This window comes from Acanthopagrus latus, chromosome 18, assembly GCF_904848185.1.
Source record: "Acanthopagrus latus isolate v.2019 chromosome 18, fAcaLat1.1, whole genome shotgun sequence".
NCBI classification, from domain to species: Eukaryota; Metazoa; Chordata; class Actinopteri; order Spariformes; family Sparidae; genus Acanthopagrus; species Acanthopagrus latus.
This window is the reverse complement of record NC_051056.1, coordinates 12184281-12198237: the sequence shown is the minus strand read 5'-3', so window position 1 is coordinate 12198237 and position 13957 is coordinate 12184281. Positions and strand designations below refer to the sequence as shown.

Sequence of the window (13957 nt, the reverse complement as noted above, 5' to 3'; positions counted from 1 at the left end):
AGCACCGGATCATCTTGCCTCTAAAGATGAGTCAAGAGGGAAACAAAAACCCCTCTTTGATTGAAGCGGGTGTGAGAGCAAGACATGCATCTGGTGACAATGCATCGAGAGTAGACAGTGTTTTGTTTTAAGTGGTCACAAGTCCGAAAGATCAGGAACCACTGGTCCAGTCTAGTGCACGAAATACATACGCAAAAATATCAAAGGGTTGAATATGATTGTGGTTCATTATTCTGCAGAAACAACACATGAGCAGACTGTAGTTCAGCAAGCTTTTGAGCTCGTCGTCATTTTGAGGTTTGTCATGGAATATTTATTCCTGCAGACTGTGTTTCTGTGAAGCACCAATACAAACACACGTCAGTGCATTGTTGTTGTGTTGGAAGGTTATTCAAAAATTGATCATAAAATTCACGAGATGCACTGAATATTTTTCATGTTGCCAAACACACCAAAAATAGAATTGGTACGAGGTTCGGGCCAACGGAGGCTGCCATCGTCCGTAACATCGTCGTAGTGTACTGAATCCTGTACAACTGTAACATGGTGATTTAAAAGGCGATCACAATAGTGCAGGACAGTAGCGTGTCACCTCAGAGTTGCTGTAAGGAAGGAGTCACATTGTGACATAAAGGAAATAAAATTTGAGGAGGAAAAATTATGTTTTGATGTCCTGTTTATTATTTTCTTATTAAACCTGCCCCAAGTTGCTCACATTCACTTTTGGCAGCTGTGTTTCTTTTTCTTTCTCAATTGAACACAGTCTAGCTAGTCAGCAACCGTTGTTTTCAAGCTTCTGGGGCTAATTCACAGACAGGCGGTGCGGAGATGAAACCCTTTTAAATCCAAATCAGGGATGTGTGTTGGCGGCTGGGTGACCCAGTCTGAGATTGCTACTTCAAATTCAAAAAAACACTGCACCACCCCCGTCCTCCCACAACTGTGTCACTGTCCATCACAACGATCCACTGTCGACATCGCCGTATGCCAACTTGGTTGACATGGCTCGGATACTAATTGGTATCTTTGAAGCAATGTGTCAGATTTTTTGCCTTCAGTTTGAGCTCTTACGCAAGGCTCGTTGGTTGCTGTCACTCAACTGTATCTTATTGTTGAAGATAAATATTTGTTAACACAGGATGCATCAGAATCTGAACATGCACCTGCACAGCAGATGTGTCACTAGTGCTGCTGAGTCTCATTCAAAATTAACATTACATTCACCTGGCAGAAGCCTTTTGTCCAAAGCAACTCACAGTGAGTGCATTCACACTCCAGAGCACTTGTCTGCTGATTTTCTTATTGTCATCTGACTGCTCTCCTGTAACTTGGTGCTGACGAAGCATCATGTTGTGACAGTATTGAGCATGACAGAGAACTTGCAACCCCCGCTGTGTTGAGGCCCTGCTCTGTGTCTCGGATGCTAAACTGTAACTTTCTGAGTTTCTGTTGGTGAGACGGCCACACTGCCGATTGAGCAACCTCCGACTAGACACGAGTCTTCTTCATTTCTTCCGCTCTGCTACATACATGCAGTTGTCTCGGCATCATGTGAGTGGATCCGAGCGTAACGAACCTCCTGCAGCAGGAGGGGTATGGTCTCCTCCCTGCTCTCCTCTCTAACCAAATAAACAAATCAAACGCAAAATATTCTATGTAGCATTAACACACAGAGCCTATTTGAGAGGGATTACTGTCGGATGAGTTTTCTGTAACGGTCGGACATTGTAAACATTCGGCAAAGAATATAGCAATTAGCCTTGACGGCACAATTACTCTTGAATAAGACGAGGTGTTCATTATCCCGCACATTTTACGCTGTTGAGCATCGCAGTAAAAACAAAGAGCGGCCTAATGGCTGCAGTAAACAGGCATTGTTTTTAACCAATAACAATTATTTCACCCGAATAAACAAAGCAGCATTTATGCTTGAATACAAGATGGGAAAAAATTACACCTCAGGGCAGACAATAGTAATCAAAAGCAAAAAGGCTTGTCAGCTTTGGAACCAAAATAGTGTAATAAGCCACGAAAAAAAAACGCAGCTCCAGCAGACATCATCCTAATGGAGATACAATTAACTATTTAAACACATATCTAAAGAGGAGGAAATGAGAGTTTACATGCTGACCTGGAATTTTAATGAAACGAGCTGAATTACTGCTGACTACAGCCGGCTTTGACGTCTTTTTAACTTGCAGGATTTTTGCATCATCTTTTGGCCATCCAGTCTTTTTCATTTTTCAAAAGCTTCTGTCTGACACCGCGCTTGCCACATTTTCTCTCCTTTTTTTAAAATGAGCTTTCATCAAATGTATAAATAATTCATGGCACTTAGCACTTGAAAACTCTCATTAGAGGTAGTAACACAGGAGTTGTCATATTGAACTGATGTTAAAGGGGATAATGTGGCTGTGGATGGAGCAGAAATCCTCTTCTGCAGATGAGGAAAGAAATTAACCAAGAACAAGCAAAATGTGTAGGTGCAACAAAACTAACAGCTTTTTGTTTATATCAAACTTGTGTGTAGAAAAAATATGTTCATACAACAAACAGATCAACGTTCTGCAGTTTGCTGTGCACCTCTGTCGTTCGTTTGAAATACAGTAATTCAAAATGGATAGATGACCAAAAAACCCTTAGCTATTGTTGCCACTATCCATTCTTTCATGTCCTTTACAGAGATTACTTATTCAAATTTTCAAACAATGGGTGATTTCAGCATGTAGACAAAAGCCCTGAAGCTCCTTGTTTCTAGTTATCGTTAACAGGGTGCTGTAGGAAGGCCATTTTTGTGAAATAAAACGGAAGATCACATTGCCCTGGTTCCCCCGACAAAAGGCCTATGGGATTTTTCAACTGGATCTGGGATTATTGCAGAAAGTCAACACTGGCAAACACAAGAATATACTTACACGTTTTGTTCAGCAAGGTAATCTTCACAGATGAACACCACTTTGATGATTTTTGAAGCATAAATGGAATCACCAGAAGTAAAAAGCTACTCTCCCGTCTCCACTACTAAGCATCTAAATTGAACTATACTGTAAACAGTGTAGGGCAGGTTACTTTCAAAATGAAATGCGTTACACAATACTAGTTACATTTATTTTAAAGTAATATATTACGTACAATATGTATGTTGGCGAAGAATGTAAATTGAAGTGCACTTGGATTATTAGCCTTCATAATTAGGCCTATTAAACACAACTCATTTCAGTCACACAGAGACTGAACATGGAGGCTTGGCTGTATTAAACCCACACATAGCCTGTATAAATATTGTGATGGTGGAGGGAATTTTAATGAAGCAACAATAAATGGTTCACTTTGGTCGGTAACGCGGATTGTAATGCATTATGTGACATAACTGTCTTAATATAGTACTGAAACATTACGAGTGATGTGTTATGTTACTCTGTAATCCTAACCCTAACCACTAAAAGAAATATATTACTGTAACATATTGCTTTTGTAATGTTTTACCCCAAACGCTGACCATAAATATAGTATAGAATAAATAAATTGATCAATCTATGAGAAGTGAAGTTAAGTTGAGAAGAGTCGGGAACTAAAGTGAGTAGATGACACGTAAGTGCTTTTTAATTACATCATGGGACATTTTTGACATATTTGATGTCATTATTAAACTCTCTCTTAAGCTTGCATTAACTCCAGACCTTAGTCAATTTCCCAAAAACCCATTCAAAAAAAATCTATGCACTTCTAGAAGAGGGATCCTGAAGTGCAAAAACACTAACTGATTTCTGGGATTTAGGACTCATTCTCTGTATATTTTTGCTAGCTAGTTAAATAAGCTAATGTTGACAGCATGAGTTTGTTGTTAGTGCTGGCACGGACTGACTTTTTTTTTTTAAAACAGGAGCCCAAAAAGTATGTGTCACTTTTATTGTTGCATGACAAAAGGCACTTACGGTGAGCACTAACCAGTGCTTGGCTAATGCAGCGCTATCTCTGGTAAATATCCTGACAAAGCTGCTAATGTCACACTCTGATATAATCAGGTTCCAGCTTCCGAACACAGTTCATTTGCGTTTATAAATGAGACTTGTTTTTGCTTAACCCCGCAAAATGTTATCAGCTAATAAAGCTGCTAATGATGCTGGGTCAGGTTGGACCACTTTTGTAAGTGGCAGACAAGAATATGCTGAAGTTTACAGCTGAGCAGATGGACAATCAATCCATTTCTGGCACTCTTCCTCTTGTGTTTTGGATTTTGTAAATGCTAAAGGCCGTCGCTGCGTAGTTACAGTAATTCAGCTGTGATCCCCGTTCAGCAGGGGAGACATTTTAGCGTACTGTCAGTTTCTAAAACAAAATCATTATGCCTGTCTCGGTCGGGCTCAGGGATGAATCGGGGCCGTGAGGCGGATTTACAAGCCAAGATTCCTGCCTTTCCAATCTCCCCCCGCCATGAATCCTGCTGTACAGCTCTGTGAGTGAAGTGGAGTGGGCTGCAGCCAGAGATGTTGCAATACGCTCCTGGCTCACGTTAAATTAATGTAGCTGCACTTTCCCGCTCTGATCCACACAATCTTTTTTTCCTCCTACCAGCAGTGAATTTCATCCAAGAGTCAAGCTTAATTTTACCTTGAGGCAAGCGCAGCAGCGGGTCAGAAATTCTCTGTTTATGTGTGTGTGTGTGTGTGTGTGTCAGAGGGAGAGAGATACTCACGACTTCTGTGGTGCAGTTGGTGGTTTAGCAGCAGCAGGCTTGTTAGCTGATACAGTACATCGCTCTGCAACACAACAGAGGACATTCAAGTATCACTGTTTTGCATGCATCTTAGGCTGACAGTGATTACCGTTTGACAAACAGCCAGACTCAGAATCACTGTAGATGTGTGTTACATTTGCCACCCTGGAAAACATGACACCCCGCCTTCGGTGTTATTAAATTAGTGCGTGTGTGTGTGTCTGCATTTTTCTTCACTGTGGTAACAGGAGTTTGGGTGAAAAACACAAAGCAAATGTCCCCCTGCAATAAAAATTCAAGCTGAAATGTGACCACAGCAACTCGAGGTGATGAATTCTCCTCCGACACAGATATACAGACTTTCAGAACCTTCTTCGTTGTATTTTTATATTCTAGTCAGTGGTGTTACTTCAGAGCGAAAAAGGCTGCCGGTGGGGAAACATTGCAGCTTTATATACATCACAAACGTCTCAAAAGACTACACGGTGGGGTTAACAAAGGAGCACGAGTTCATAGGAGCCTCTGAAGATCTGATGTGAGTCAGAACTACTGTAATGTACACTTCCTGTATTTGGCAATATGTTGATCTAGATGATGAAACAAATAATATTCTTGCATGTGGTCCACATTTATATACAGTACATGTACAGTATGTTTGTTTAGGCAGCAACCCCTTCACTATGTCCTGTTATGTGAGACAATTGTGGGGAATGTTGCAAAAAACAGTGAGCAGATTTCAGACAAGATTGTATTTTTGCATCATTGTGATGATGTGAAGTATTTAAAACAATATGAAATTTCAGCATTTAAACATCTAAAAGCAAGAAGTCTTTTGTTATACAATTTGTTTAGAGCCTTACCAATATAATTGGCCGACGCTGGCACAAATATATTAGTATTGGTGTATATGTTGTCCAGTATGTGCCGACATGAATGATCCTTGGGGAAGATTATAATTTTTAAATTCTCATATCTATTTTGTACATTAAAGTTCATTGTTAACCTGTAAAACACCTTGCGTCCATTACATATGTATCTTTCTCAAGTGTTTGATTACAACATTTGAGGGATCAATGCAAAAAAGTGTACATTATATAAATATTCTGTGTGTATTAACACTTTTTTCCCTCCTAATATCAACATCGGCATTGGCCCCAAAAATCCAGCACTGGCCGGTTTCTGGTTTTGTTTAGCTAATATGTAAGAATTCTGATTACAGCTTGAGGGCAGGCTGAGAGCCAAAACTTGCATGCAAAAATCGCATGTAAAAAAAAAAAAAACAACAAGCATTAAGCGCTCCAAAACAAGGTAGTGTCTGTGCTCAGTGTGAGTTTGGTATAAATAATCCAAATGTGTAATTTTCCAGGTTTGGTGGTGGTAGGTTTTAGTGCACACATCTAAATGCTGAATGGCAGCGTCTGTGTTCCTGCGTGTGAGCATCCTCACTGCTATTAATAATAAAAGCCGCGGCCTCCACAATCAATCGCACCAACTGAGCTGCGTGTGTACAATCATGTTTGTCTGATTACTTGTTTAGACGAACACAGAAAGATAAAGGAGAAGGTTTTTCTGACTACGATGCTCTCGGGGCTGTGAATTCATTTGAACATCAGCTGCTTTCCCCACATCACTCGTGAGCGGCGCTGCCTTTATGGCCTCACCAGTGTTAATTATCACCGAGCCGGTAGGTGAGTGTTGATGCTGGGAAACTTACTCTGGGTGTTGTAGCCCGAGGTCACATGCTGTGACTCCTAGAGAGAAGGAGAGAGGGAGAGAGGAAAGCCAGAGGGCGATGAGTTGAATGAATAAACCAACAGATGTCATTATTGATTTCACAGCAGCACAACGATGCCATTAAACAGAATTCAGATCCTCTCATCTCCCCGCGTCGGCACCGCACCTCATTCTTAAAAACTCCCTGGCAGGATTAGTGTGACGCTCAGGGCTGAAAGCGCCACAACAGTCTTTCCTAATTCATTAACTACCGGGTCAGATTCGGCGCCTCAGTGTTTACATTGCCGCTTCTCTTGACATCAGCACCGGTGTGATGTTGCGCATATTAAAAGTGATTCATAAAAGCAATCTGCAGAGGAAGAAAAACACACCTGCTGTTTCAGTCAGAATATTACTGCCACATCTGAGATGGATGTTGAATGTAACATTTATGTTGCTTTTAATGTGACAGCTATTCCCACCGTTTACATTTGAGGTGTCATGAAGCTTTTTTTCTCTGAGCGGGAGAAACTTTTTTTCCCCGCCATCCATCTCTTGAAGCGGCGATTCTGCAGTCGCCGCTTTTATTGCATCGCGGTCCTTGTCGATCACTGTGCGCTTCTGCGCCTCACTCCTCAAACACAACCTGTCAAACCAAGAGTGTGGGTGGTGCCTCAGTGTCATTTCCTTGAGGTTTCTGTTGAAGTTTGTCTTTCTGCATGTTTTGTTAGTTGTTATCACTGTTCATGTTTAAAAACCCACTCATTCCTCCGTTTATTATCAACAGGAAATCCTCTCTTGCCTACTGCAGGTTTTTTTTTTCTTCTCAGGAAACAACATAACACCAACCTGATACCAATCAGAGGGTTTGAAAAATAGAGCATGAAAAACCTTGCTTTAACTTGAAGTGGGCTGAATTTTTTTTCTTTTGGAGAAGATTGACAGGAGCCAAACATTGTGAGTGCAACTTTCTAATATGGTGTCCTTTATCAGTGAAGGTCGCTGTGTCAGCACTTTCATGTGATCAGTGGAGGCCAGCTTCTGTCTGAGAGCCATTTTTTCTTTTTTTTTTAGCAAATGAATACAAGAAAGAGTGAGAGGAGGATGAACGGATTATTAGATAAGTTCCAGAAAGTTCTTTTTTGCTAAAAGAGCATGACAAGCTTGTATGTTGCACTGGTTTCCAACAAAAGTGTTTGATGTTTTTACATGATTTGAGGTTTGTGTAGAAATATTGTGCTCTGGAAATTGTTTTAGGATAAGTTTAGGATATGTACAATGACTAATTTCAATGATTTACGTGTACACATATCCACCATAGCTCAAAACATTGCTACATTTCTAAAATGTCTCAGCTAAACAAACTTATTCCAATGAAGTTGGTAAATTCACTTGTGTAGAGGAAATAAATCTTATTGAGTTTAACTTCGGTAGAGAGCCATCCTGACAAATCTGAATTTTGAAAGGACAAAGCACTCGAGAAAATTTAAGGTCGCTTGTAGCTCATTAGCTGTATTGCACTGTGAACTTTTAGTAACAGGATAAAAGAGCATCGGATAACTGTGGGCTGTATTGAGTCACTTCGGGAGACGAGTCGTCAACCTTTTTTTTAAATAAATCAATGCAGAGGTAAAAAAAACAAAAAAAACAAAACTGTGTACAGGAATTTAAATTTTTCATTGGAAAATTTGAAATGACATATAATCCATTTGAACAACATGTGGTTCTTATATTCCAATAAGCAAAAGTTGCAACATTTCATTTTCTGTAATTAATCCATGTTAATAATTCAATTTGAAATGTTCGTAAAATGTTAAGTGTTGACAATTTACGACCAACTTTGACTCATATGACTCTGGGGCATTAAGAACACAAAGTTAAACCAGCCAAAGAAGTTTCTGAACCTGGCAACCCAAAATGTGGTTTTGTTAATGGCTTACAACTGACTTTAAAGCCTTTGATTCATTACTAATGAATAAAGCCATAAATTACAATTTACAAGAACATTTATAAAAGGTGTCAAGTTTGAAAATTCTACCCAAAGATTTAATCTAAAACATATTAACAGCGACAGTCCAGACGTCTGCAGGGTGAAAGTGGCTCTCTTCATGTCCACTTCCTCGCAGGAAGGGAATTAAACATGCAATACTTTAATTAAAATTTTAATTTCATTGGCTGTCACTTGTGCCACTGCGCAGGATGAGGCAACAGTAATCTGATTCAATCACAGCAATCAGCGCCGCGGTGAATTTATGAATCAGATCTAATTAGCAGACTGAAGATTCTCAGTGACAGACTGCCGTTAGTTTGATGATGAGCTGCCGATAAGCGTAGGAGTTTAAGTGAAGGTTTTTCATCTGTGTCACATCTTTTTCCGCCACTCACTGACTCATGCACAAATAAAGGGGAAAGGATGGAGAGAGAGCTCAAGTAGAGGGCATGATAACAAGTTTAAGGAACCATTTGTTGCATTAGTTTGCATTTTTCCACCACAGTGTGAGCAGAGGGCTTTTTCTTTGAATTAGAGATGAGTGGAATGAAGACAGAGAGCTTACACTCACCTTGCTTGGGATGGGAAACTTGGTCTGATCAGCCTTCCCAGGAGTGTGTATGGCTGTGAGAGGAGGCGGCCAGGAATGTGTCATCTCCTAAATACAAAAAAAAAACAAAAAAAAAAAACACACACGTTTTTACAGCATTACACAAATAATCTGGTACTTTTGCATATTTGGCTCCTGCCCAAACTCAATACAGCATGCTTCATGGGCAACTGTAGTTGTGCCCTCCTGGGATAAGTACCTTCTGAATAATAATGATGACTAAAGTTGAGCAAATTTGAGCAAAGGGACTGCTTATGCAACATCTCTGATGCAGAGGAGTTGAGTCAGCACTCAATCAAGGTTGTGCTGAAGCGTCCCCCCCCCCATCATAGAGGACTTTATTAGAGTTTGAACTGAGAGGAGCACAGGGAGTTAGTGGCACACCAGGGATCACTGCACTGAGAGTGAACTGAGTGCAGAGTTGTTGAGTTACCAAAATAAAAGCTGACTCCAGTCGGCTGCGTTAAAGCTCGGCTACACGGCAGCAGCAGCATCGCCTTTCAATTATTCTGATCGCGCAGTCCTCCTGGTTGAACTCCAGTATCAATATGTAGCTTTGAGCTCCCATTAGTTAACAAGATAAGCATATGTGCGCGCACTTGTGTGTGAGCGTTTGTGTGTACCACAGCCACATGATCTGTTAGGTATCGGTTGTTTCTCTTTCTCGCCACCAGTGGAAAGTTGCTGCGTGTATCGGGAAATCTGCTCACAAAGCAAAGTGAGGCCAGCAGCTAATTTTTCATGTGAGCGCAAACTCGGGATCTTTCTTCAATGCCCCCTCTGCGAACACGCACAAGCCGCACACAAACACACACATACACACAGGCACTCGAGAGTTCACTCCTTGGTAAGTTGCAAGCAGATGTACATATCTGCAACTCAGTTCCATCAGAATTAATTACTACAGTCGATCGTTTGCTAAATGTTGCATTTACTTTGATTCACACTCGCACAGCTGCCACACAGCAGCAGGTCACTAGGTCAGAGGGTTTCAAAGGTCGCTGACATCACAGTTTCCCATCATGCGTCTCTTCACCCCCCTCCCGGGTGGATGACTCACATTCATCAGATGACTCATGTTTCCGTGGGTAAGAGTGTGTTTTTTTGTGAGATGTGCAGCTTATTGAAGATTCCTGAGTATGAGTAAGGTCTGTGTGCATATGTGTGTTCTCCCCCTCTGCAATTGTAACACACTTGGCCTGACGACATACGGAGCGTTGCTAGGCAACACTTCTCTGACATCATCGTGTCCCTCTTAGAAGAGTTCCTGTGTTTTGACAGACGGCACTCCTGATGGTGCGTGCGTGTGTGCGTGCGTGCGCGTGTCTGCGTGTATTTGAGTATGTGTGTGTGTCTCTAAATGTGTTGCTGCTGCCATTGTATGTGATTAGCTCAGTCTGTCGCCCTATCACAGACACAGATATTAACACGGGGCCACATGGCGCTGTTTTTTACAGTTATTATCTCCTAGTCACATTAACCATAATTACACCTTAACACGAACACACAAAATGTAAATTTACCCTGAATGTCCGCCGTGTGGTCTCTCACATTTCATCTCTCCACTGCATCTTCTGCCAGAGCAGCCTGAGTTTGTATTCAAATATGCTCTTCATTAGTTATTGACGTGGTCCCTGAGGAAATGTGAAGAAGCTATATTTTCTTGTTGTGAAGATATAAGCACAGTGTACGTGTGAGCAAATTGAACATAAATGAGCAGCAAATGTGTTTTTATTTAAATGTGTCTTCTGAAGAGCAGAGGAGGAGACTTCTCAAATGTCTGCGATACACACTGGAACGCATTCAGTGGACAATCAGAGATCAAATGTGTCCACAAAAAATAAATATTTCTCAGTTCTAGGATGGTGCTCGATAGAACTAGCGTAAGTGACAAAGCAAGTTGTCTGAGCAATAATAATTGTGTTTTTTTCCAAGAAAAACACTGACTGCATTTAAAGGATAATTCTGAGATTGTTAAACCTGGGCCCCATATCTACATGTTGTGGTGTGTACATGATTCATACGTACCAAAAAATTTGGTCTTGGTCCAGCAGATCACTGCAGCTTTCAGCAGCGACACAGCTGCAATGTAATCCTTTGGGGCAACTCGGACTGTCAAAGTTACGAACGCTAAAAGTGCTTGTTCTTGTCACTAACAGGCAGAGGTTGTTACTGTAAGTGTTTGACAACTTCACAGTGATGATTAACCCAGAGAAAGACCCTTTTTGTTCAACAATAAGATCCATTTTGTAACCAGAGACACAAGTCACATTCAAGGAGAACCGTCGCTCTGACATCTCGAGAGTTAAACTGTCAAATCAGTTCAATAGACAGCGACGACTTCGGAAATAAATTATTTCTGGCAGTTCCTCAAGTTAAACAGCTCCCTAATTTTGGAGTGAGACTTCTTGCCTTCTGGTTTCAAAAAAGCTAATGTATTATTGAACAAAAATCTATCTCTGTGGCAACTGTTTCACACTCCAGATAACAACATCAGCCCCACAGTCGGAGTTGACCCAAAGGTTTGCTCTGCAGCTGTGGACCAATTCCAACACAAGTATACATACAAACATCTAAATATAGAGTCAGGGTGTAAAAATACCTGAAGTATCTTGGGGGCTCGGAATAAGTTGGAGGGGAACAATGTTTTCAGTAGAACGTAGCTCAGACGAAAACAATTGAAGTCTGTGGATTCAATGTTTGTTTCAATGATGTGGAGGCAGAAATCTAAAAGATGGATGTCCTGAAACCTTGATGTACACATCTGCACAGCTGGATGCCGCTAGAGGTAATCAACATGTAGAAGTCTGAGGTGTCTTAATGTAGAAAATAATCAGTGTTCACCACACCACATGTCATGGTATTATCAATGATACGTGTATGAGAGACAAAGGTTGTCCAAATACTTGAGGAGTCGGTCGTTTGCATGCCTGAAGGACGGTGGTTTTGAAGTCGGTTTCATGCAGCTTTTCTTCTGCGCACAATATCTATGATCCACGCTGTTATCTCGAATTGTGAAAACATCCAACGACAACAATGCTCCTGTTACAACTGTCTTGTAGCTGAGCCGTCACAGAAAGGGAAAAATGAACCGCGGGCCTACGCTCCGATTCACCTCGCCTCACATTCTGAACTCCCTGATCTTTCCACTTGACACGGCTAAAAACCGCAGACTGAATTCAATAGTGCACCGATATTATTGACAAAGGCTTTTCATGCAGCTCACAGCACACTATCTGTCACACAGCCTGTTGGCCAGCATATTGATTTGTGAAAGGGAGAGAGAGGTGAGTGACAGAGGGCAGGGGGGGATGAAGAGAGGGAGACAGACAGGGAGTGAAAAAAGAGAGAGCTGGCACCGTGAGCGACTTGACAAAGGAGAGAGAAGAGATAGAGACAAATACAGAGAGGAGGATGGAGGGAGGGCGAGAGATAACTTGACGTAAAGCAGTCAAGAGAAGGTCCTTGTCCGTGCAAATCTTCTGGACCGGAGAGAAGATTTGTGGGGAAAACATTTCTGTTTTGACATCGATCCGAGGGAACACGCTAACAAAACAAAAAAAAGAGAGAGGATGGGACACAAAGGAAGGGGAACTGTGGAAAAAACGTGTTGCTTGATGTAATTTCGATGACATCCAGATAGAAAAAATAGAGGGAGGATAGAGAGAAAGAGAGATGAAAGGAGGGTATGAGAGGAGAAAATGGTGGAAAAGATTTCTGCATGAAGTCATCCTACAAACACAAAACCTTGTATAATCGTTGACCTGAGCCAACAGATCTCCCTCTGCTTTTCTCTCCATTGCTGCCTTTCTCTCACTCCTCCTCCTCCTGTCCTTTTTTTCCTTAAAACCAGACTCTCATGAGAGAGACCAAGGTCTTTGTGAGCAAACAGAAAACAGCTGATAATCAGTGCAATTATGTGTGTGTGTGTGTGTGTGTGTTAGTGTGTGTGTGTGTGTGTGTGTGTGTGTGTGTGTGTGTGTGTGTGTGTGTGTGTGTGTGTGTGTGTGTGTGTGTGTGTACCAAGCAACATACCCGCAAAATCTCTTCAACACAGCTGGAGTCATTTGGTAGGCTGACCTGGATAAAACAAAGAAGAGAGAGAGACTGACTTAAACACTAAATATAGCTCCATGTGAAACTGCAAACAGAGAAAGTTATTAACAATGAAAAAGTAAAGCAGATTAATCCACAACAATTGACCAGTCGCTGTGCCCGATTCATCTTTACATTGTCGCACAGCACAAGTGTAGTGTAAAGTTGCATCTCTGGCAGATTCCTAATAGTTCCATAATCACTTTTTAAACAACAGCTCTGTGAGGTGGACAAAAAGCAGACTTCTCGTTTCTAGATCATGACTGTTCGTTTTGCCGCTGTAACCTTGATTACAACTGGCAGGCTTTATTAGCTGTATCCTGCTAGCTAAGTAAGCTAACATTTGTTGTTCCACGGCTCGGTTATAAATGCTGTTTCCAGCTCAGTTTTTAAATGTTTAGCCAACAACTTTAAAAGACTGAACCCTTTCAAAAGGTCTTTGAGGTGTAATTTGTGGAATATGGCCCGAATTCAAAGCGGGCATCATATCATCGGACGAACCGACAACTGCTAGCGATCCTTTGATATAGCCAGCTACAATTAGCTAACATAGCTCATGGCTCAGTTAGCTGTGGAGCATCACCAGCGGGTGAAAATGACATGCAGAACACATCAGACCCTGTGAACTGAGTTTTCCACCAAACCAGAGGTGATCGTGGAAAAACAAACCGTAAACTGTTCTGATGAGTTTAATTCAGTTGATGTTGAGTTTGAGTGTTTTTTACAATGAGTTAATGAGGCAACTGAGCTTGTCTTAGTTCAGTAAAAAAGAAAAAGTAGAGTTCAGAGTATTTAATTTCTTGTCATTTTGTGAGTTTATTTCATTCACTTA

The 13957-nt window shown here is 41.2% G+C and overlaps 1 protein-coding gene across 1 annotated transcript in view; it reads right to left on the bottom strand.

The window, feature by feature from the left end:
• The window catches only part of aff2 (AF4/FMR2 family, member 2), a 173745-nt gene that overhangs the window by 69281 nt on the left and 90507 nt on the right, over positions 1 to 13957 (bottom strand). The window contains exons 5-8 of the mRNA XM_037077694.1: positions 13066 to 13110; positions 8992 to 9078; positions 6432 to 6468; positions 4697 to 4760 (exon numbers count right to left, since the gene is read on the bottom strand). Of these exons, the coding sequence (XP_036933589.1) occupies positions 4697 to 4760; positions 6432 to 6468; positions 8992 to 9078; positions 13066 to 13110 (233 nt within the window). The remainder of the gene's footprint in view (positions 1 to 4696; positions 4761 to 6431; positions 6469 to 8991; positions 9079 to 13065; positions 13111 to 13957) is intronic.